General features: G+C 35.7%; 1 protein-coding gene across 9 annotated transcripts in view; it reads left to right on the top strand.

The window, feature by feature from the left end:
- PTBP3 (polypyrimidine tract binding protein 3) overlaps positions 1–23,569 on the top strand; it is a 90,555-nt gene that overhangs the window by 54,787 nt on the left and 12,199 nt on the right. For all 9 annotated transcript variants that reach the window (XM_086315980.1, XM_086315977.1, XM_086315976.1 and 6 more), the window contains 5 exons: positions 8,515–8,625; positions 10,075–10,249; positions 20,396–20,473; positions 22,607–22,752; positions 22,995–23,028. In XM_086315980.1, coding sequence (XP_086172106.1) covers positions 8,515–8,625; positions 10,075–10,249; positions 20,396–20,473; positions 22,607–22,752; positions 22,995–23,028 — 544 coding nt within the window. The remainder of the gene's footprint in view (positions 1–8,514; positions 8,626–10,074; positions 10,250–20,395; positions 20,474–22,606; positions 22,753–22,994; positions 23,029–23,569) is intronic.

The following is a 23,569-nucleotide window of genomic DNA, read 5'->3' as shown; positions in this document are numbered from 1 at the left end:
ACATTTTACAAATAAGGGAACTGGGGACCTTAGAAGTTGTTACTTTCCCCACTGTCATTGTACCAACTGGTGATAAGAGCTCAGATACATTTCCTTATATGGTTCATGTTGGGCTCCCTGATGGCTCAGACAGTAAAGAATCCACATGCAGTGCGGGAGACCTGGGTTCGATCCCTGGGTTGGAAAGATCCCCGGGAGGAGGACATGGCAACCCACTTCAATATTCTTGCCTGGAGAATCCCCATTGACAGAGGAGCCTGGTGGGCTACAGTCCATGGGGTCGCAAAGAATTGGACATGACTGAATGACTATGCACAGCCCGTGGTTCACATGCTGTGCATGTAAATATCAGAATATACCACTTATTATGCCTACTCTATTCCCTATAATAGTTTCCTGAGTACCATTTTCTAAATATGTATGTTTGTGAAGCATGTCCTGTGGAGGGCTTTAGCAGTGGTATTCATAGCCACTGTTGTTTCCTAAAAGGGTTCAGCAGTTACTTAATTGATTGGCTTCTTTGTCCTGATGAATTTTCATTTTTTCTGTTTATCCCACCAAGTAGCATCGAGCTCTCTGTGATCCATCAGCGTTTTTTGTTTGCTTTTGCTCCTGTAACACTGTAGCTGCTGCTGCTAACTTCTGTTGCTTCACAAAAGATGTTATTGCACCTGTGGCTCAACATTGCTATCAGTCAGCAGTGAACTTAGCCCAGGTTGCGTGGTCCTGTTTTGTTATTCCATTTGTCACTTCGCTGAGACCAGTAACAAACCTTGTTTCTTTCCCTAAAGATCATGGGTCCTTCAAGTGAAGTATTTCTGAGTCTTCAATGGTAACCATTGGGATAGGACTCTCAGCCCTTTAGTTATATCGGTCTCTTGTTTAATCCTCCGTCACACTGCTGCTGCTGCTGCTGCTAAGTCGCTTCAGTCGTGTCTGACTCTGTGCAACCCCAGAGACGGCAGCCTACCAGGCTCCCCGTCCCTGGGATTCTCCAGGCAAGAACACTGGAGTGGGTTGCCATTTCCTTCTCCAATGCATGAAAGTGAAAAGTGAAAGTGAAGTCGCTCAGTCGTGTCTGACTCTTAGCGACCCCATGGACTGCTGCCTACCAGGCTCCTCCATCCATGGGATTCTCCAGGCAAGAGTACTGGAGTGGGGTGCCATTGCCTTCTCCGTCCGTCACACTACTGTTGGAAAAAGCAAAATTCCTTACCAGGGCCCTTAATGCCCCCATATCAAGACCTCTCACTGTCTCTGTAACCTCACGTCCTGACTGTTCTGCTTATTTAGCACCCTGGCTTTTCTGGCTCTTTGACCCTCTTCCTCTTACCCTTCTTATTTCTGTCTTAGTCCGTTTCTGTCTTCTGTTTCTTAGGCCTAGCCACTTAGCTGAATCTACATCATTCCGTTTTCAGCTCAAATTCACCTCCTCAGAGTGTCTTTCTCTAATTACATTAACTAAGCCCTTACCCCTGGCACTCTATTCCATTAGCCGATTTAAGTATAGTATAGCAAAGTAATAAAGGATACAGTTTCTAGAGCTGGTTTGAACCCTAGCTCCACCACTTACTACCTCCATAACCTTGGGCAAGAAACTTGCTGCTTTTATGTCTTTTTCTTATTTATATGATGGGGATGAAGATGGTATCTCTTTTATACATTTGTTATGAGGATTTCATGGGTTGATGCATTTAAAGCACTTAAAGCAGTGCCTGTTACATAGTAAGCGCTCAAGAAATGATGGCTGTACTTACTGGATTCTAGTAAGAAGCTGGCATTTGCTTTGTAAGAAACAGATCCTTGCTCTTGTGGCCTCTGGGTAAGATGTAAGTAATAGTGTGAAATGTGATAAATATTGTGATTGGGAAATACATGGAGTTGGTTGTACATGTTATAATTAGCAAATTTTTCTGTATTCTCTGCTGAAGAGTTGACGTTAGCTAAACTGCTAACATCTGTGGAAGCTAGTGTTTTTCCTTTAACTCATGGTAGGGGAATTAAGAGTGACTGAGATGGGAATGGTGCTATTTCAGAAGTATTTACAATATGAAGACATTTGAGCAGAAGCCTGAAGAATGTGAGGGTGTTAAATTATGTGTATAAGTGGCAGAAAGAACAGCAAGTGCAAAGTCCGTAAAATGGAAGTGTGCTTAATGTATTCAAATATCAGAAAAAAGACTGTCATTGGATATAAAAAAATACGAAAGCTATGACTGATAGGCTCAGAGAAGAGCCTTTATAATCTTTACACTGAGTGAAATAGGAATCCATGGGGGGTTTTGAGCAGAGGAGTGAGACGACAGGCTGAATGTTTTAACAGAATTGCTCTTGTTTGCTATGTTAAGAATGAACTATAGGCATAAGTGATGGAGAAAGAAACGGCAACCCACTCCAGTATCCTTGCCTGGAGAATTCCATGGACAGAGGAGCCTGGCGGGCTAGTCCATGGCGTCGCAAAGAGTCAGACACGACTAAGTGACTAACACACACACAGGCATAAGTGAAGGCTCTTAGCACAGTCCAGTGAGAGGTGGTGGCAACCAGGTGGGGTGTGGGCACTGGAAGTGGTGATTACATGGCATAAGTGAAGGCTCTTAGCACAGTCCAGTGAGAGGTGGTGGCAACCCAGGTGGGGATGTGGGCACTGGAAGTGGTGATTACATGGCATAAGTGAAGGCTCTTAGCACAGTCCAGTGAGAGGTGGTGGTAACCCAGGTGGGGTGTGGGCACTGGAAGTGGTGATTACATATGTATTTGGAAAGATGTGCTGATGGGATGAGTAGATGTGAGATATAAAGAGAAAGAGAGTAACCGTCAATGCTTTCCAGATTGTGGATGTGAACTTCTGGTAAAGCAGAGCCATCTTATACTAGATAGTAAAGACTGAGGGGGGGAAAGATGTGGGGCAAGGGTGGGAGATAGGGGAGGAATCAAGAGTATATTTTCAACTTAAATTGGAGATACCTGTTAGACATCCAATGGGAGGTATTGAAGAAACATTTGGGAAATAAGTCTGTATTGAGCGTAAAAATTCAGGACTGGAAAATTGGTGATCATTTGCGTATTATTGGCACTTAAGGCTGTGGGATTGAATGGCATCACTTAGTATTTGTAGGTAAAGAAGGCATTCATCAACTGATCCATTATGTAAACTCAGCCCTGCATTCTAAAAAATTTCTTTGTCTACTAACGGAGTAAGGCAAAACAGTATTTTTTTGGAATTTATTACATTGAAGTACCATCATGTATGGTGTTAGTTATGTCCAACAGAGGTCCAATAGATGAGTCTCTTCAGGATGAAAGACAGATAAGTCCTTTTTGAATTGAAGTATAAAGATAAATAGCTTGCAAAAATCAATTATTACCGTATCAAATAAAAGAATCGACACTAGTAATATAAAATTCTAATTAAAAAAAAGTACTTATTTATTTCTTTTGGACTGCAGGGTCTCCATTGCTCTGTGGGCTTTTCTCTGGTTGTGGCAAGCAGGGAGTACTGTGGAACTGCAGTGTGCGGCCTTCTCATTGCAGTGGCTTCTCCTCTTGTGGAGTGCGGGCTCTGGGCTGTATGGGCTTCAGTAGTTGCAGCCCTTGGGCTCAGTAGTTGTGGTTCCCAGGCTCTAGGGCACAGCTTTAATAGTTACGGCAAACAGATTTGGTTATTCACAGTGTGTGGGGTCTTCCCGGATCAGGGATCGAACCTGTGTCTCCTGCATTGGCAGGCAGAGTCTTTAGCACTGAGCCACCGGGGAAGCCTCCAAATTCTAATTTTTAAGTCACCTTTTTTGTTGCCTACAAAAACTATTGTAAACAAATTGTAGCTAATGTGCCTGCTATTTTAGAAATTTCTAGTATGAATAATGCTTTTTTCAAGTGAATACTAGTGAACATTTTCAGTTTCTGGCAAGTTCTCTTTATTAATCTTCATCACCCTGAAGATTAATGTTACCAGAATCTGATCTCTTGTATTTTATTAGTCCCATTTTGAAGTCTGAAAAGATTAAAATGCACAAGACGTATCAAGAGTTGAGTCTCTGTGTATTTGAATTTATGACAGCAAAGTATATTTATTAGGGAAGTTGTCAAAGACCTTGTAATCAATAAAAATATATATGAAACTTTCCTAAATATTGATCTTTTGAAGCCAAATCTATTTAAAAATAAGTGTTTTGATAATTATAAAAAGTTGTTAAAAATCACACTTAAGGCATTGCTGAATTCCCTGATATTGGTGTTTGCTTACTTTAATAATATCAGATTGATCTTTGTAGCTCCTCAGTAAATACAGTCCAGGAAGCTCTAGAGAACATGGTTAACCAGATGAGTACATTTATATTCTCTTAGCACATTCAGATGAAAATTATATAGCCAAACACATCTGCCAGGGAGGATATGCTTCAGGCTCTTGTTCAAATTAAATAAGAGAAAGGGATCTAAACATTAACAAAATCTGAAGATTAAGTGATATTTAACTAGGTCCTATAGCATAATATAGTATAAAAATCCCAAATTTTAGAGCAAACTATATGTTCTTGTTACTTCTTTAACAAGATAGTTTACATAAGAAATGTTTATCATTTTAAAATTTGCGTGTTGCAGTTATTCTTCACTCAGGTCTCAGAGTGTAATTTTCTTATCAATTAAAAGTGAACTTTTACTCTGTGCCTCTTATGTGCCAGGAATTGTAGTCAATGCTAACGAAATGACCAAGACAAGCAATATACCTCCAAGGAACTTTCAGTCTAATTAAAGGAGACATATATAGACAAATGTATAATACAGTATAAGTAAAACAACGAGGCCAGGAAGGGGATAAAAATATTTGGTAAAGAAAATGGACTCTATTGAGGTTTGGGTGGGGCTAAGAATTTTCTGGTGGCATTATTGCCTGAGCTGAGTTTTGAAAGAGAATAAATGAAAATTTCCTAGACATTATATAAAGAGATACAGGAACAGGGGAAAAGTCACATATATAGGCATAGAAGTCTGAAACCGCTTGGTGTATCGGAGAACTACTGTAGTTGTTGATGTAAATAGTGTGGATGAGTCTTACAGATAAGTCTGTATTGAGACTGTAACCATAACACACACACACACACACATTTTGAAGTTATTTATTGATTTCTCTGGCTGCGCTGCGGCACATGGGGTATTTCATCGTGGTGCATGGGCTCAGTAGTTGCGGCTGCAGACTCTCTAGGTGTGGCACATGGGCTTGGTTGCTCCACAGCATATGGGATCTTCTTAGTTTCCTGACCAGGGGAACGTAGGGATCAAACCTTGCAGGGCAGATTGTTAACCACTGGACCACAAGGGAAGTCCATGGTATTATTTTATAAACTTTATTCTCTAGGATATGAGGGTGTATTTAGGAAGTACTTATTATAAGACCAAACCTTTCATTAAAAGAGCAAAACAAAAATTTCCTAGTGTTTTTCAAAATAGAGTTATATGAGGGATTAAGGTCTTAACATTTTGAACCCTGAAGTATGACCATAATGAAATTAACTATATATTTTTTTAAACATCTTAAATTTCAATAGAGAGCCTTCAGACTACATCTTTAAGATTGGAATTTTCTGGTGATCCTTTCCAAGACAAATTAGTTTCACGAGTCTTGTTGATCTCTTATAAGAATTGTTTGACTCTCTTCAGTGGTATAAAGAATCCGCCTGCCAATATAGAAGACAGGTTCAATCCCAGGGTCGAGAAGGTCCCCTGGAGAAGGAAATGGCAACCCACTCCAGGATTCTTGCCTGGGAAATCCCATGGACAGAGGAACCTGGCAGGCTAGAGTGCATGGGGTCGTAAGAGTTGGACACCACTTAGTAACTAAACAACAACAAGGTTCCTCATAAAAGTGGAGTCACTCATCATTTGCTGTTTTGAGACTGGCTTATTTCACAGAACAGCGTCTTCAGGGTTCATCGGTATTGTAGCATGTGTGAGAATTTCCTCCCTTTTTAAAGCTGAATAATATTCCATTATATGTATACACCACATTTTGTTTATTCATTCATCTGTGTATGGACACGAGTTGCCATTGAGCGTCTTTTCATGTGCTTGTTGCTATTTGATTGTCTTCTTTGGAGAAGTGAAATGAAAGTCCTCAGTTGTGTCCGACTCTTTGCAACCCCGTGGACTGTCCATGGAATTCTCCAGGCCAGAATACTGGAGTGAATAGCCTTTTCCTTCTCCAGGGGATCTTCCCAACCCAGGGATCGAAGCCAGGTCTCCCACATTGCAGGAGGATTCTTTACCAGCTGAGCTATCAGGAAAGCCCTTTTTTTGGAGAAAGTTCTTTTCAAATCCTTTGCCTGTTTTTTAAATTGGGTTTTTGTTGTTTTTGACTTGTAGGACTTCTTTTCATATTTCTGTAGATTACCTCTTATCAGATAAATGATTTGAGAATATTGTCTCTGATTTTGTGCGTTGCCTTTTCAATCCTGTTGATAGTCTTGGTGAACATGGGTTTTAATTTTGATGTAGTTGAATTTTTCTATTTTATCTTTTGTTGCCTGTCCTCTAGGATAGTTATTCATGATCATTCTTTCTGATAATAAAAAAGCAGGATATTTGCCTATTAAGGAAACACATACATAGTGTGTAATGACAGCAAATTCTTACCAGCATAGGGAATACTTAGGTTTAAGAAGCAAGACACGTTTCTGTCTTATGAAAAAACAAATGTAAAATGAGACGTCAGAGGAAAGCATAATGCATTGTAGGAACCCTGGCCGTGAACTTCTGTGCTGGGGAAGTAGAACAAGTGTTGTAAGAGCATTGGTGACCAGAGCTCTGTAGGAACCTTCCCCTCATTCTGTTAATTCCTCTTCTCCAAAGACTTGAGAGAGGCCTTCCTGGAGCACCCTTGCACCTTTCCAACTTGCATCACGCTCATCCCTTTCCCTTTTATTTAAAACAAAATACTTTTGTATGACCAGGTATTGTTATTTATTTGCTTATTTATTGTCTTGTCTTTCCTTGCAAGAGCAGAGACTCCTTTCTTTCTTTCTACCTTCCTTCTGATTTTCTAGGTGTTTTTTCCTGTTACTGGTTTCTTGTTTAAATCTATAATTGAGAATACACATTGTATGATTTTTATTATTTTAAATTTAAGTGTGCTTTATGACTCAGAATATGTCTATCTTGGTGTTCATGCGTATTCTGCTGTTATTGGATATATTATTCTATAAATGTCAATTAGATCCAACCCTTCTCCCCTTTGGTACGTTTGTTCACAGTCTCAATACAGACTTATACAGACTTATCCATAAGTCTGTATTGGAGGGATATTAAAGTCTCCAACAACAATAGTGTTTTTGTAGTTCTAACAGCTTTTTTTCTTAAGTATTTTGGTTCTTTTTTGTTACACACATACATTTTAAAGATTGTTCTGTCTTCTTGGATAAATGACTCCCATTATCTTATATAGCATCCCTCATTATCCCTGATAATTTTTCTTCAGAGGTCAGCCTTGTAAGAAATGAATATAGCTCTGCCAGCTTTTCTTAAAAATTAGTGTTAGCATGGTGTATCTTTCTCTCTCTTTAGCTTAAGTCCTTATATTTAAAGTGGATTTCTCCCCAATAACCTAGAGTTGGGTCTTGCATGTACTTTTTAAAAAGCCCACTCTTAACAGTTATGTATTTTAATTAGCGTATTAAGAACATTGGCATTTAAAGCGACTTTTTTATATATCTGCCAAGATATACCTGGACATGTATCTGCCAACTTGATAACTGTTTCCTACTTAACTGCACTTGTTTGTGGTTTCCTCCCCCGTTCTCTTTCTCTTTTCTAGTTTTTCTCCCGTTTCACATTTTGTTTTCTTACTAGAATTCTTTAGAGCATTTTTAGTTTACAAAACACTTTGAGCAGAATATGTATGCCTCCTTCCCCCACAGACGTACTGTTTCCCCTGTTATCAAGATCTGGCATTAGTGTGGTGCTGTTGTTTAAAATTGATGAACCAGTGCTGAGATTCTTGTTTCTACTTTGTTCACTCCTGACTTTTTTCAGAGCTTACAACGATTCTCTATGACTATTTGATGAATTAATAGAGCATTGGACATTTTGTGCTTCATTTTGTTGAATATTTTGTAGTTTTCTTTCTACAAAAGTTTCAGGAAATAGATGCTGATTCTCGGGCTGAAATAGTCGATCTGTGTGTGACTCTTCCATCTCTAGGCATACGCTTTGCAACACCACTATCTCATAGCGCTAATTAATCCCTGTTGTGACCTTCTGTTTCAGTACTGTGCAATTGTGACAAGTTACAAAATAGGTTAAATATTTAGTTCCTATTGTATGTCAGGCACTGTTTTAAGCCATGTATGGGTGTTAGAACATGAACATCTTAGGCCTGATTTAAGTAATTTTGGTACCAGTAGTTTTAATAAAGGATATTCTTTTCATTTAAAACTGAGGTTTATGAATCAAGTTGTATTTATAAGGATAAGTTAGCTAAATTTTTCCCTTAAATTTAACCTAATGTGAACTTTTTTCCAGATATTTTCTAAATTTGGCACAGTCTTAAAGATTATCACCTTTACAAAGAATAATCAGTTTCAAGCCTTGCTTCAGTATGCTGACCCATTGAATGCACATTATGCCAAAATGGTAATTATGATCTTTGTTTCATTTTTCACTTGTTATTATAGTCACTTTAGTGATACCAAAGGTCATCATGTCTTCTCCTGTGCTATAGTTTACTATGTTTTTTTTTTTAATTGTAATAAAATATACAAACTAATTTATCATTTTTAAATGTACTGTTCCTTTTGCTCTTTTTATAGTCTAAAAACTACTTCTTTCTTCATATGAAATGGTTTCAAATCCCTTATCATTTCTTATGTTTCTGGGACTCATTTCTGTTTGTCATATTTGAAGTCCAGAGTTGCACAAAGTTCTCCTGATATAATCTAACTAATAGAATAGAATTATCTTTGCTCTAGTGCCCTCATTTACTTCTATTAAGTGAGCCAAAGATTGATTGATTTCTGTATTTTTGCAACCGTATTCACTGTTGAATCTCATTGAGCTCTAAATTGACAGACATTAACTCTTAGGAAATATGCTGCTTTCAATTCATACTGTCTTGTTTTTGGCACACAAGTGCTTGTCTTTTGACAAAACATAAAACTTCACGTTCAGTTTGGTTATGTTTGATCCATCTCCTACTGAGATCTATCCCTAACTCCAATTCTATCTTGTATCAGTGTCTGAAGCATTTCTAATTTTTCCCGAAGATGGAGACTGAGGTGGGCACACTGTGCGTGTCACGTAGTGTCTGGCTCTTGACTAGGAATGACCGTGGTATTTGCTGCGTCCTCTACCTGCATGTATTGTTCTGTACCTTTACGATGGCATACTCGTCAGTAATGGTTATGATAAGTAAGCGTTTTTTAGTACACGTATTTTTTGTGTTTTAGTTTCTGATATCTATTTTTTGTAAATTCAAGAGTTTGTGGAAGTCATTAGTAGCTATAAATATCCCTTCGGAAGATCTTTATCATTGTGAAAGAAGAGATTGCTAATTTTTGGTCTTGTATCTACTCTGACTTAAAACTTCCCTCAATCTTGTTACTCAAAGAAAATAAATTTACAACAACAACAAAAAAAAGTGGTTGATACTGTTTCACATATTGTGGTTCTGACAAGTACCATTTACAAAGACTTTATATCATCTTAACCTATATAAACTACACTAATATAAATTAAGATGAAATGTTAAATATATTTAAACATTTTAAAATAATCATAATCATAATTAGTAGTGTACAATAATGTATTATAGTTTTTCAAGCTTATACATTTCTCCTCTTCCACTTATCTTACCATGGATAAAATAGAAATTTTCACTTTACCAAAGAAAAAACTGAGAAATAGAGTTTTCATTTTCTCTCTTAGGCTCACACAGTTAGTGATAAAGGTAAAAGGAAATACAATTCTTTGGCTTTTAGTTTAGTCCTCTCTGCTTTATGCCTGATTGCCACTTTTTGTCAAAGTAGAGGCTACTTGATTTATTGTTGTCTTGCAAAACATCAGTCCCTTTCTTACATGCTTTAGGCTCTGGATGGCCAGAATATCTATAATGCATGCTGCACTCTGCGTATTGACTTCTCCAAGCTCACCAGCCTTAATGTGAAATATAATAATGACAAAAGCAGAGACTTCACTCGCTTAGACCTTCCCACTGGTGATGGCCAGCCATCCCTTGAACCCCCTATGGCTGCTGCTTTTGGTGAGTAGTTCTGTTTTGGGTCGTAGAACAAGTTTTCTGAAGTTACAAGTTTAATTTGTTAATCCATATATGTCAGATGATTTCTTCTTGGATTCTCTCAGGGTTTCAGGAGAAAAAGGAGACTCATGGAACAAAAATGTCTTCATTAACTGAATCTTAATATTAGTAGATTCTATTAGTTGTCAAAAACAAGTGGATACCTAAAATTGAATTTATTTTCTACCATTAATTAAAGAATATTGCTCATTCTTTATAAACCATACAACCATTTGTCTGGATTTAATAGTCTTATATATTACCATTGGTTTAAACAAGTTGATTTATAGCCAGCAGAATATTGACCTAAGTGCTCTTGAGAGAAATACTTCTCCTTTTTAAAGTAGTGATATTTTAAAACAAGGGCCTGAATTGGTAGTATGTTCTTTCTTTATTCAGAGAAGAGGATTTTGTTTTTTAAACATCAGAACTTTTCGTCATTACGCTAAATTTGTGTGAAATTGCATTTTTGCACTAATAAGAATACAATCTTCTGCATTACTCATGCTAATGTTGCTTTGAAGAGCTTCCTTCTTTTATTTAAGATCAGGTCTCAGTAATCTAAACTTTTGAAGTAAACCTTTATGTAAAAGGAAAAGTAGTGAATAGCCTAGTTGAATATATCACTAGGTTAATGTACTTTGTGGCTTTGCAGCACTCAAATGTGGTTTATTATTTAGATAAGGTATTAAATTTTATTACCCTTTGTGATTGATTTTTCTTTGCCAGATGACACCATAAAATATTAATTGAGACTTTAAGTGGTATTTAGTTTATCTTCATTTTACAGGTGAGAAAAAAGAATCCTTAGCCAAATAGTTGTCCAAATTTTCTAGAAAACAGTAAATTTAAAATAAAAGCTTTTTATTATTTATAACTGAAAAAAGTCAAGTGGATTGTTCAGTTCATGTCCCTGAATTGTTAAAGTTTCTGTTTTAGTCTAACCAAGTTTTTGTGTTTTATACATTTGGCCTTCCATGTCTACAGGTTTGGCATCTGTGGATTCAACAAACCGCAGATCAAAAATAATTGGAGAAAAAAAAAAGCTTCATAAAGTTCCAAAAAGCAAAATTTGAATTTGCCTTGTACCAGCAACTATTTACATAGCATTACATTGTCTTTACAACTATTTACATAGCATTTACAACATATTAGGTATTATAAGCAATTTAGAGATGATTTCAAGTATTCAGGAGGATGTGCAGAGATTATATGCACATACTGTGTGCCATTTTATAAAGGGACTTGAGCATCCTTGAGGGGGCTGGGAGTGTCCTGGAACCATCCCTTGTAGATACTGAAGGGGGCTGTATTTGTTATCAGCCTCTACTCATATGTACAACTTGGCAGAGCCAAAGGTCTTTGTAATTAGCATTTTAATAGCAAGTGATAGGAACTGGGGCTGTCATTCAAGTTTGCCAAAGCTTGGCTATCAGGTGCAGAACTGCACATATTCCAGTAATTGAATACATACTGTTGGTGTAATTGATGTTCTGCATTGTGGGAGGAGGACACTTTAAAAATACAATTAAGAATTTTGGTTTCTGAATATAAAATATCAAAATGTTGCTGTCCTTTCTTATTGTGTTAATAAGTCCTTTGTCATTGCAAATAGTATGTACATTGTAAGATAAGTAATTTATCAAACAGAGAACAATACCTTTAGGTGTTGTATGAAACTTTACTCTGCCTCTCACAAATATTTGACATGGTTCACTATTCCCTCTTTTTTTTTCTCTTGGCTTTGAAAATGCTACACTTCCAGGTCTCTGTTCCTTACTTACCTAGCTGTTCTTTCTTTTAAAGATTACCCTTTCAGGTTCTTAGAGCTAAGTTGTAAGCATTCTGGGGTCTTCCTGATCTGTTTTAGAGATATTATATTATATTATATTATATTATATTATATTAATAGAAAAGCTTGTAAAAATATGTGAATATAGTTTTTTAATTTTTTTTTTTCATGAAATGTTTAACATTATTCTACTAATTTCATTTAGTTAGTTATGGCTGTGCTAGCTGCAGCGAGCCAGAGTCTGCTCTCTAGCTGGGGTGGATCCCCTTGTTGCAGAGCATGAGCTCTAGGGCGTGTGGGCTTCAGTAGTTGTGACTCTTGGGTTCTAGAGCACAGACTCAATAGTTGTGTCCCACGGGCTTAGTTGTTCCATGACATGTGGGACCTTCCTATATCAAAGATCCTCCTGCATTGGCAGGCAGATTCTTTACCACTGAGCCACCAAGGAAGCCCCTGAGTACAGTTTTAAATATCCATATTACCCAGATTAAGAAATAAAATGTATACACATACTGTGGAAGCACCATTTGTACCCCTCTTGTTTATTGTGTTCCCATTCTCCTGCTCCAATATATCTGTAGTCTCAAATTTTTGATGGTAGTCCTGCTTTTGCTTTTTTGCTTTTCTCCTGTGGTTTGGTTTTGTTTTTTTTACTACTCATTATGCAGCCCTAAGTGCTAGAGATTTTTCTCCTATATTTAGAAGTTTATTTAAATGGAAGCAAACTGTTTTCCTTTTTGATTCATCTATGTTCACATATATGGCTCTTGCTTATCCATTTTCAACACTGTCGAGTGTATAGATTTCCACTGTATGAATATATTATAGTTGGTTTATCTGTGCTACTACTGATAGACATTTGGGTTATTTTAGTTTGAGGCCATTATGAACAGTGCTGCTTTGAAATTTTCCTAATTATCATGAGGTTAAACTTATGTTTGTTGGCCATTCTTTATGAATTTTCTGTTAATTCTTTTGCCTGTTTTTATATTTAGTTTCTTGTCATTTCTTGTTTATTTGTAGGAATTCTTTAATATCCTAGACACTAGTCTTTTTGTTGGTTTTATGTGTTGCAAATAGTTTCTATCAGTTTTGGCTTTTTGGTTCATTCTCTTCATGGTATTTTTATATGGCCGAATTTACTTGCCATACCCTTTATGTTTGTGTTTTTGTGTCATGTTTTAAAAAATCCTTTGTTACTTTGACATTATAAATATAAACACTTAGAAATTTTAAAGTGTGTAGTATTTTAGTGACTATTGCAGTATTTCAAGTTACAGAAATAGTTGAAAGAATCTCCTGCATCCTTCAGATTCTCTGATTATTAACATCACACCACATTTACTTTATCATCTCTCTTTGTGTGTGTGGTATTTTTTTCTTCCTCTGAGTCATTGGAAAATAAGTTGCAGTAAAAAGAAAAAAATAAGTTGCAGGCATGATGTCCCTTCTAAATACTCATTGTATATTTTCTAAGAACAAGGACATTCTTATGTAAATAACAAAATCAGAAAATTAACATTCATATGATACCATTATCTAATCCATAGATCTTTTAAAAATTTTGCCAGTTGTGAAAATAATGTTCTTTATGAGAAAATGTTTTTCTAGTAGGGATCCAAACCAGTATCAGGTTAATTTATTTGTCATGTCTTGTGGAGGCCTTTAATTTGAAACATTTCCTCATTCTTTGTCTTTTATGACCTTTAAGTTTTTGAAGAGTTCAGGGTTGAGTATTTAATAGAATGTATCCCAATATGTGTGTCTGGGTTTTTGGCTGAAATAATGTTGTGTCTTTCTCGTTTCATTACATCAGGATTGCTGCCAGTTTATCCTATTCGTGGTGATGTTAACTTTGATCACTTAAGGTGGTTTCTTCCAGTGGTCTTACTTTTTTCCTCTTTATAATTAAAAACACTTTTTTGTAGGGAAGATATGTTGAGACTATATAAACAGCCTGTTTCTTACCACTTTTCACCCTTTAGTTGTTTTTTTCTTTTTAAAGATTTTTATTTGATGTGATCCATTTTAAAAGTTTTTATTGATTGTTACAATATTGATTCCGTTTTATGCTTTGGATTTTTGGACACGAGGCACGTGGGTTCTTAGCTCCCCAATCAGGGACTGAACTTGGATTGCTTGCATTGGGAGATGAAGTCTTAACCACTGGACCTCCAGGGAAGTCCTTCACACTTCAGCTTTAATATCCATTGCCTAAAATAGTTGTCACCGTGATGGTTGTTGCTGTATTGGTGATTTGCTAATTTCATCTTTCCTCCTGATTTGATAGCTGGGGTTTTATTATAAAGGACTTTTTTTACCACTCCATTCATTCATCCATTTTTACTGCATTTATGTGAATGTAAGTTTATAATGTGCTACTTTCTATTTACATGGTATAGTGTGATCGCTGGGATAAGTGATACTTACCCCATTGCATCATTTTACTATTACTGTCTATATTCATTATACTGTGCATTGGCTCTGTATGACTTATTTACTATTCATTCTACTTATTTTTTCACATTAATATGCACTTGTAAATTCTTATTATATGGGCAGTAATTTCATATTATTGTTTTTCATTTTATGTTCAAACTATCCCAGATTTGGCCAGTGGGAGCCCTTTCATACAAGTTTCTGTGGCCTTTTGACGTGTCCTCATCATTGTATGCATACTTCATTACTTTCTGGCAGAAGATGTGTCAAATCTTCTTTACTTTCCCTGCCTTAGCATTGCAGTCAGCCATTTCTCCAATGAGCCCTGGTTCCCTTTAGTGGAAATCAGTATTAAGGCACTATATATATATGCTCATTGATAATACGGTATCATTGCTTCTAGAAACTTTAAGTGGATGTGTATGTGTACTTCATATATTTCTCTGTGTGTGTTTTTTAAAAAACACTGATACTTCCAATTCTAATTGAGCACTGATACTTCCAATTTAACTGGTACTTCCGATTCTCATTGAGCACCGTTTTTCATATTGTGCTTCCTTTCTTCAGGAATGAGAGATCTAGTTTCCATTGGCCTCAACATATTTACCCGTTTGCTCAATCCTATAATACACAGAAAGTTTCAGAATTGTTAACACATACCATTAACTGGAGGTTAATATTTGCATAAGTAGTTTTCTGGGCATTGCTCCAGTGGTCTATTTATTATTTTTGTCATTACCGGAAGTCTCAGTGTCTGACAGAGTTAAGTCTCTTATTCTTCAAGAGGATCTTGGCAGTTCTTGACCATTTACACTTAGAAATTTTAGGATCAGCTTTTCAAGTCCTCAAAGGGGGAAAAAAGCACTCTTAGGGTTTTGATTAGATTATATTGACTTTATAAATCACTTAGAAGACAATTGACATCTTTACAATAGAGTCTTCCAGGTTTTGAACATTGTGCACCTCTCCATTTGTGTATTCTTTAATGTCTTTGGGTAAAGTTTGACGACTTTTCCCTGTGAAAGTATGTTTACATATGTTTGTTAGAGTTATTCCTAAGAGCTATACTTTTAAGGTTCTAATTCTCAACCAGTCTTTTTGATCTGTGTAATTTTGGGCAAATTGCTTAACTGCTCTGTACTTCTGTCTTTTTATATGTGAGATGAACATAATAATACTTAACTGGTAAGAGTTGTGATGAATATTACATGTGCTAATGTACGTAAGAGCTTAGAATGATGCAGTGTAAATTTTAGCCATCATTTGGTTTTCATAGTGTTGCTAATATACAAATGCAGTGTTGTTGTTTCTTGATTTCATACTCAACTTTTATTAACTCCTTTCTCTAAATATTCTAATTTTTTTCTCTTTACTTTAATAAGATGCATTGAACTTCTAAAATTTATGTAGAAATGGAAAAGTATCTAGAAGAGTGAAAGGAAATAAATGCAAGACTTAACATAAAGTGCAGTAATCAAACGACTTTGACAGTGTTGAAAAGATAGATATATAAATCAGTAGAGAAGCATATAGAGTCTAAAATTCACCCACATATATAGGATGAGTTGATTTTGAGCAAAATTGCCAGTGTAAAAATTCAATAAAGGAGAATCTTCCAACAAGTAGTTTTTGGACAGGTGGATATCCATATTGGAAAAAATAAATTTTGATTAGTATCTCACACCATACTGACAGATTGACTTGAAATGGATCTTAGACCTGTCTGTAAACTTAAACCTAAAAAACTCCTAGAATAAAACATAGGAAGGGGGACTTCCCTGGCGGTCTAGCAGCTAAGGCTCAGTGTGCTTCCACTGCAGGGGACACGAGTTTAATCCCTGGTCAGGGAATTGGAATCCCACATGCTATGCAGTGTGACATGGCCAAAACAAAACCAATAAATAAGTCTATAAGGCAAGCTTATAGACTTGAAGAAAACAAATTAGTTACATCAAGGTATACAGGGAATTCCCAGCTCAATAATAAGAAAACAAATCATTAAAAATGGGCACAAGATTTGAAAAAATATTTTACAAAAGATGGTATATGAGTGGCAATAAACACATGAAAAGATGCTCAGCATCCCTAGTCATCAGCAAAATGGAAATTAAAATTACCATAATATATTATTACATACCCTTTAGAAGCATCTTAATTTGGTGGATTGTTGTCTTTTACTGGTCCTAGAAGTGATCTTTCCACATATGCCATCTTCACACTGTTTCTTTTCTTAGTTTTTGGAATTTTGACTAGACCTGTTAAATTTTCTTACTCTGATCTGAGTATCTTAAACTTTCTGTCCTGTTTTTTCCTTTATCTCTCCGAGCTGCATCTTGAATAATTCCTTAAGGCCTTTCATTTTATTAATGATCTCTTCAGCTTTGTCTAATATGTTGTTAAACTTGTCTGATAATTTTAAATTTGAGTAATTGTGCTTTTTATTTCTAGAAATTTTATTCTTTTTTTAAGTATCATCTGCCTTGTAGATACTTTTCAGCATAGCTTTTATTTTTCCAAACATACTATTTAGAATCCTCATCTGATAATTCCAATGTCTGAAGTCTTTGCAGTTATTTTTCTGCAGTTAGATATTTCTTTTTCTACTTTCTTCTTTTTGAGTTATTCACTTACTTGGGAAATAACTTGTGAGACTTCTTAGTCTCAAGATGGTATGTTCTTCCAGAAAGAATTTACTTGTTTGCAACATCAAAGGATCTGTGTCTGGGACCATTTCAATCTAAATCCATAATTTTGTTAATTTTCCCTTGAATTCCTAAGAAATGTGAATTTAGGCTGAAAATTTGCATGAGAGCTTACTTTTGGTTAGACCTTTTCAGAACTTATTTTGTCTCTTCTCTGTTAGACACAAAGTCAACTTTCCTTGTAGTCTTCTGAAGGCAGGGGGAGTAGGTAATGGAATGGGTTATTTTAGGTTTATACTGTTGGATTAATGTCATGGATGTCTCCTGTTGACTTCCTTCCTCTTGGGCTAACATTGGGATTTGCATCTTGTCCATTAAGCGTGAGGATGATAAAACCAAAGCTGTTTGATAGAGTTAGGTTTTTAGCCAGGTTACTCTTAATCATCTTGTTGGCTGTTAGGTTTTTTTGGTTTTTTTTAAAAGATCTTTTTACTGTTCATTGGACATATCTGCCACAAGGTTGGTCTTTAGTCTGCTACTATATCCACATTTTTAAAAAACAATAATTGGACCTCTTTTCCATAATATATATTGTTTGTAATGTTTTAAATGTCTCTGTATTTTGTCTAGTGACTCATAATTTATATAATAATTCTCCAATTTAGACATTAAGCTTGTTTCTTTAGGGTTTGCTACTATAAACAATAGCACTGAGAAACACTGAAACATTGATAAACTGATTTCATAGATAAAAATGTTATCTATTTGTATTCCCTTAATTGCTATTGGTAATACATTTTCCAAATGTAAAATACCTGTGATATAGCTATTCAAATCTTAAACCTTTTCCTTTAAAGTTTGTGTAAACCAATGTCTAACAGGTTAATTTGCTAAAATGTTTCTGTTCCTGCTTACTTGAGGAATGTAGATTTATGGAAACTTTACAAATGTTTCTTTTGTCAAATATTAACAAATGTTCTTGTACTTGGAAACAGTTATTTAAAATTTGGCCCTGGAACAGTTTGCCAGTTCTTTCATTTATTGCTGTTTAATGTTCAAAGAGAGTTAATATCAAAAATGTTCCTCATTTCTCTCAAACCTACTGCATATCTTCTGCCTCATACCGCACCCCCCCCCCATAACCACTTGTATTAGACTTGTTTTGTTTTAAAAGTACCTCCCTTCCCTTTCTGACAAATCTGTGATTTACAGTAATTAACGTTTATTCCTCTCACATAACTGACACTTAAACAACTGTGAATCAACTTTTGCAAACTTCCCTCACATGTCTTTTAGATCGAGGGTCCAAGCTGAAGGTGTCACTCCATTTGAGACGTGGCATTCTTATGGCAGAGGGTGAAAGAAATCAGAGAACTGGTGTAAACCCATAATGCTTCTTAACGCTTCTGTATAGCAGTCTATGTCATGACTGTCTGTGTGTTCCTATCATGTGAGTGCGTGGTGTTGCCTACAGATGTATGTTCTGCAGGAGACACTGCAAGTCACATAACTAGCCAGAGTTAGATGGAAGGGTCAAGTGAATACTTGACAACCATATTTCTTCTTTCGTTTAACTTCCCAGTGTAAATTTTCATAATAACTCATATCCATATTGAAGTGTCTCTGGTAAGTCTCCCTCTATGCCTTAAAATAGTTATTTGTTCTGAAAATGAATCATTTTACCTATGAGCTTCAGCCTACTTGAATATAGGTTTAGCAAGGGCAGAGATTCTTGTATGTGTTACTCAGTGCTTCCTTAGCGCCAGAGGGGTGCTTGCCTCCTAATGTGCTTTCAGTGATATTTCTCTTATTTCATCACTCTGTCCGTTCTCATTTTTGTGTCTTCATTTATTGTCAGTTCTCTCTGCTAGCTCTGTCCCTGAAGTCTCTTTATAACTATGTTTTCTTGAATTATTTTAATAAGTCATAGCACATATTTAACAAATTCTGTTAAATAATTCTCTTTAATGAAGAGAATAAACTTACGTGATCTTTTAACTTCTCTGGAAAATTCAGCCTACATACTTCCTATAAATATGCATATCACCCTATCATTAAAAAAAAAAACACCAAATCCCTCCCTTTGACTCATACAGTCTAGCTTCTCACTATTGCTCTAAACTATTGCTTCCCGTTTATGTTTCTCACTCTCCCTGACTTTCACTGAACCCTCTCCCTGAAATTCCGTCTCTGGATCCTGAGGGACTGTGATTCATTGTTTTGTTTTCTGAGGCTGTTCTCTGTCTCTTTTCCTTAGAATGCTCATCTTCCACTTAAGTGTCCTGATACTCCCAGGCTCTCTTTTTAGCTTCCTTCATTTCTTGTCTTGTGCCCTAAATTTTTAGTGGAGTTCTTCTTCATATGGCTTTTACATTTATTTCTATATAGATGATTTACAAATCTGTATCTTGTAATAGTTAGAAATTCCGAGTTTACCCCCTCATTTCCACTTGTGGCATTGCCATTTGAATGTCTTAGTATCACCTCGACCTTAATTTGTCCTAAATCAAATTGTTTTCTTAGTAATAATGATTCCACCATTTAGAGCTAACTCCTGTATTTGTTGATGGTGCACAGTCGCCAGGCTTCTAAATGGAGAAGGAATATCAGCCTTTGTTTGGCATCTGGTACACACTAAGCACTGCTTTTCACTTAATGTCCAGCTCAAGTTTTACTTCCTGAGAAGCCTTCAGACAGTCCCAGAGAGTCTTTGCAATCCCTTCTTCTTAGACCACTTGCAGTATATTTGTATTTAAACCTCTAGATCCTCAGCATGTGAATCTTCTGTAATTCATAATTTTAGTTTGTAAAGCCTCTCAAAGGCAAGGATTTTTATTTCATATTTCTTTTTATCAGCACAGTACCCCAGCAGTACAGTATCGTTTAGTGAATATTTGATGATTTTTACATAGAAACAGTGCTCTAAATAAGGGCAGGAATATCAACCTAAATAACAAAACCAGATAAACTAAAACTAAGTAGCAAACTAATAACTCAGAATGAAATACTAATAACATTCTAGCTGTAGTCTTGAACCTTGAACCCAGTTGAAAGGGATTAGCCTCCAGAAGTGGCAGAGGCTCTTATACAACACAGCAAGGATCATCTGTTGGACAAATCTTTACTCCGTGTTAGAATCTCTTTGTCAACAATATACTCTCATATGGCCATTTTATTGTGTTGATAACCATCTTTATAGAAGGTAGTGTATTTATTTCAGCTTCTCTTCCCCATTAGGTGCACCAGGAATCATTTCCTCACCATATGCAGGGGCTGCTGGATTTGCCCCCGCTATTGGATTTCCTCAAGCTACAGGTGACTCTTTTAAAGATGAAGTTGAAATGATTTCTTAATGATGATTTATATATTCTAGAACTTATCAAAATGAAAGATATGACCATGTTTGAAGGATTTACCAAAAAAGCATTACGTATATCAATCATGGAAGTGGCTCATGGACAATAGACGATTGTACAGCTTCCTTGTGTTTATAAATAATTCTCTCTGGTTTCATTCTCAACACTAAAATTCTATTATCTGTTCTGCATCATTTATACTTGTCATTGGCCCAGATAACTATAGGTTGACTATATTAAATAACCTTAGGTTTATCTCTTTGGTTATTATATAAAATAGATGAGCTGCTTGCTGATAAGCAGCTCAATTACATGTTAAACAGACTTCTGTCTTACTTATCTTTGTGTCCTTCTGCCTTTAATGACATTCAGTACTTATTATGCAGACAGCAAACATTTGAATGAATAAACATTGACTATTTTATCTGTAAGTACTTTTTAAAAAAAAATTAATGGGTTTGGAAGATTACTATAGAGGATATGCATGCTGTTTTATTTCAGAAAAAAAATACATGTATACACATTTTTTTCTTCAGCTAATGAAAATAATTAAGAGAGAGAACAATCAGTTAATACTTTGATAATGACTCTAACTCTTCCAAATAATAAAATGAATTTGATAATAAGAAAAAATACTTTATGGTTTTGTGCTGAAAGAAAATAATTGAGGTGGATGGTTGGAAGAGTGATGCAGTGTTAAGTCTAGTCTACATACTACCTTTATAGCGTCCAGCTGATCTGTGAATAGAACTATCTTAAACTGCAGCATAGCTACTTTCTGACAATGATCTTAGTATCCTCCCTTTCTAAGTCTGGGAATTGTAACTCTTCTCTTCAGGAGAGAGGATGAAGTTAACTAAAAAGAAAGTGATTTAAAAGGTTGAGATTTATTTTTTAGGATATTTGGTCGTTTTAAGACATTTTAACATATGTTTAATTAGTGAGTGATCTTATCTATCTCATTAAAATGAAGGCATTATACATTGTGTTTATGTATTTGAAGATCCCAAGAGTTACACATTTGGAGGTAGTGATATATGGTTTCCTTCATTTTAGATATTTTTTTGACATGCTGTATCTGTAAGACACTGTAGTAGATGGTAAAAAAGAGGAAAAAACTGCATAAAGAGGGCTCCTGAGTTGATAAGGCTTTCCAGGTGTGATAGGGGGTGTATGCACACACATGATTTGTGATGAAGTGGCCAGACTCTATTATAAGGAATTTTGAACTTAAAGAATCAATACCTTAAAGAATTGGCTCATTTTACATCAGTTTGGAATTTTATCTTATATAGTTTTTAAGCTGAGAATACAAATGGTTGGACCTTATGAGGAAGTGTAGTGTTTTATGTATTGTATGTAGTGTCAATATTCCAGTATCATAGGGCTTTCAGTAGCTTCTGCAGTATCTAAGGGAATAGAGAGCTCTGAAAATTCTTGCTCCAAAAGCATATTGAATTCCATAAATTTGTTGTTGATGGTAATAATGTTTTACAAGGTTACAAAATGTTTTTTTCCCCATGCAGAATATATGTATACAGTTTACCTGTTTTAGATGTACAGCCCAGTGATTTTTTAATAAATTTACAGAGATGTACAGTCATTACCACAGTCCAGTTTTAGAACATGCATTACTACCTAGCTTGCATATATGTGACTTCTGCTGAAGGGCTTTTAAAATGTATATATATAAACACACACACACACACACACACACATATATGATTTAATGGTAGAAGTCAATATAAAAATTCATCTGCTTTAGAGAAATGTATTGGAATATATCTATTTCAAGAAATAGAAGGAGTACTGGTAGTTATAGACCCTTTTAAAAAACCTCATGGCTTTAAGACTGGTGAATTTGGTTGGTCTGCAAAGTGTTATATAAATAATAGAGTATTAAGTATGATAATGTCAACAAATGAGAAGCTCTACCTCCAGAGTCTGGATTGACCTTTGTTATCCTTAGGGTAGCTTTGAAGCATTTTCTTCTCTATTTTTGCTTTTTCATTCATTTGTTTTCTTAAGTCTCATCAAGTGTTCCAATTCTCCAGATAACTAGAATGCAAAATGCTTTTGCTGTTTCATAAAGGTCTGTCAGTCCCAGCTGGACTAGGTCCCGGAGCGCTTGGTCCCCTCGCAATCACCTCCTCCGCTGTCACTGGAAGAATGGCCATTCCTGGGGCTGGTGGGATGCCAGGAAATTCCGTTCTGCTTGTCACCAATCTTAATCCTGATGTGAGTTGGAAAGTATCATACGTAAAAAGTCTTTCAGGAGGAAATACTGTACCTTCTGACTTCGAGTTGAATTCAAATGGAAATGTTTAAGAATTTGTATTAAAGTTCATCACTAATATATATAAAGAAGCATGTAAAAAAGCAACACTTTAAACACAGTCAACTCTCGTTTTTACAAGTAAACTTTTAAAAATTTTTAGTTAAATGAGACCCTTACATTTTGTGTTCTCCTTTTCAAACAGCTTATCACGCCACATGGACTTTTTATACTATTTGGTAAGTAATTTCTTTTGCTTTGCTGTTTTTAGTTTTTTTTTTTTAAGTTAGCTATGATGTGAATTGAGCCCATTGCATCATTCAGTAATACTTACTACTGCTGTGTGCCGATTAGAGTGAGGATAGAATAACAAGGAACATTTGTTAAGTGGTTATAGATACAACAATGTTTTATAAAAAGGGAAATATAGGTTGTAATAAGAACATACAGCTGGAAGACCTAACCTTGCTGAGGGAATCAAAGGTGATGTACAGAGAAATGATAGTTAAGCTGACTTGTGAGAAATGAAGAAGTGTTACGTTAGCCAGGCAGAAAGGGAGGGCGAATGTCCATTCACAGATACTGGCAGGGAGAGACAGAGCTCTTGGAACATGGAAATAAGGAAACTCAGTGGAGAGTATAAGGGAGAGACTTGTTGAAGCTGGACAGACGAATAGGGAGCAAGGCCATTAAGAGCTTTGTGAACTATATTAAGGAACTTGGTTTTTAACCTAAGAACAATGGGAATCCATAATGAGATTGAGATTTTAAAAATAATCC

Source organism: Bos grunniens, chromosome 8 (genome assembly GCF_055505025.1).
Source record: "Bos grunniens cultivar Pamir isolate PY7600 chromosome 8, Bosgru_T2T1.0, whole genome shotgun sequence".
NCBI classification, from domain to species: domain Eukaryota; kingdom Metazoa; phylum Chordata; class Mammalia; order Artiodactyla; family Bovidae; genus Bos; species Bos grunniens.
Note: the sequence above shows the minus strand (reverse complement) of the source record. Positions and strands in the feature narration are given on the sequence as shown.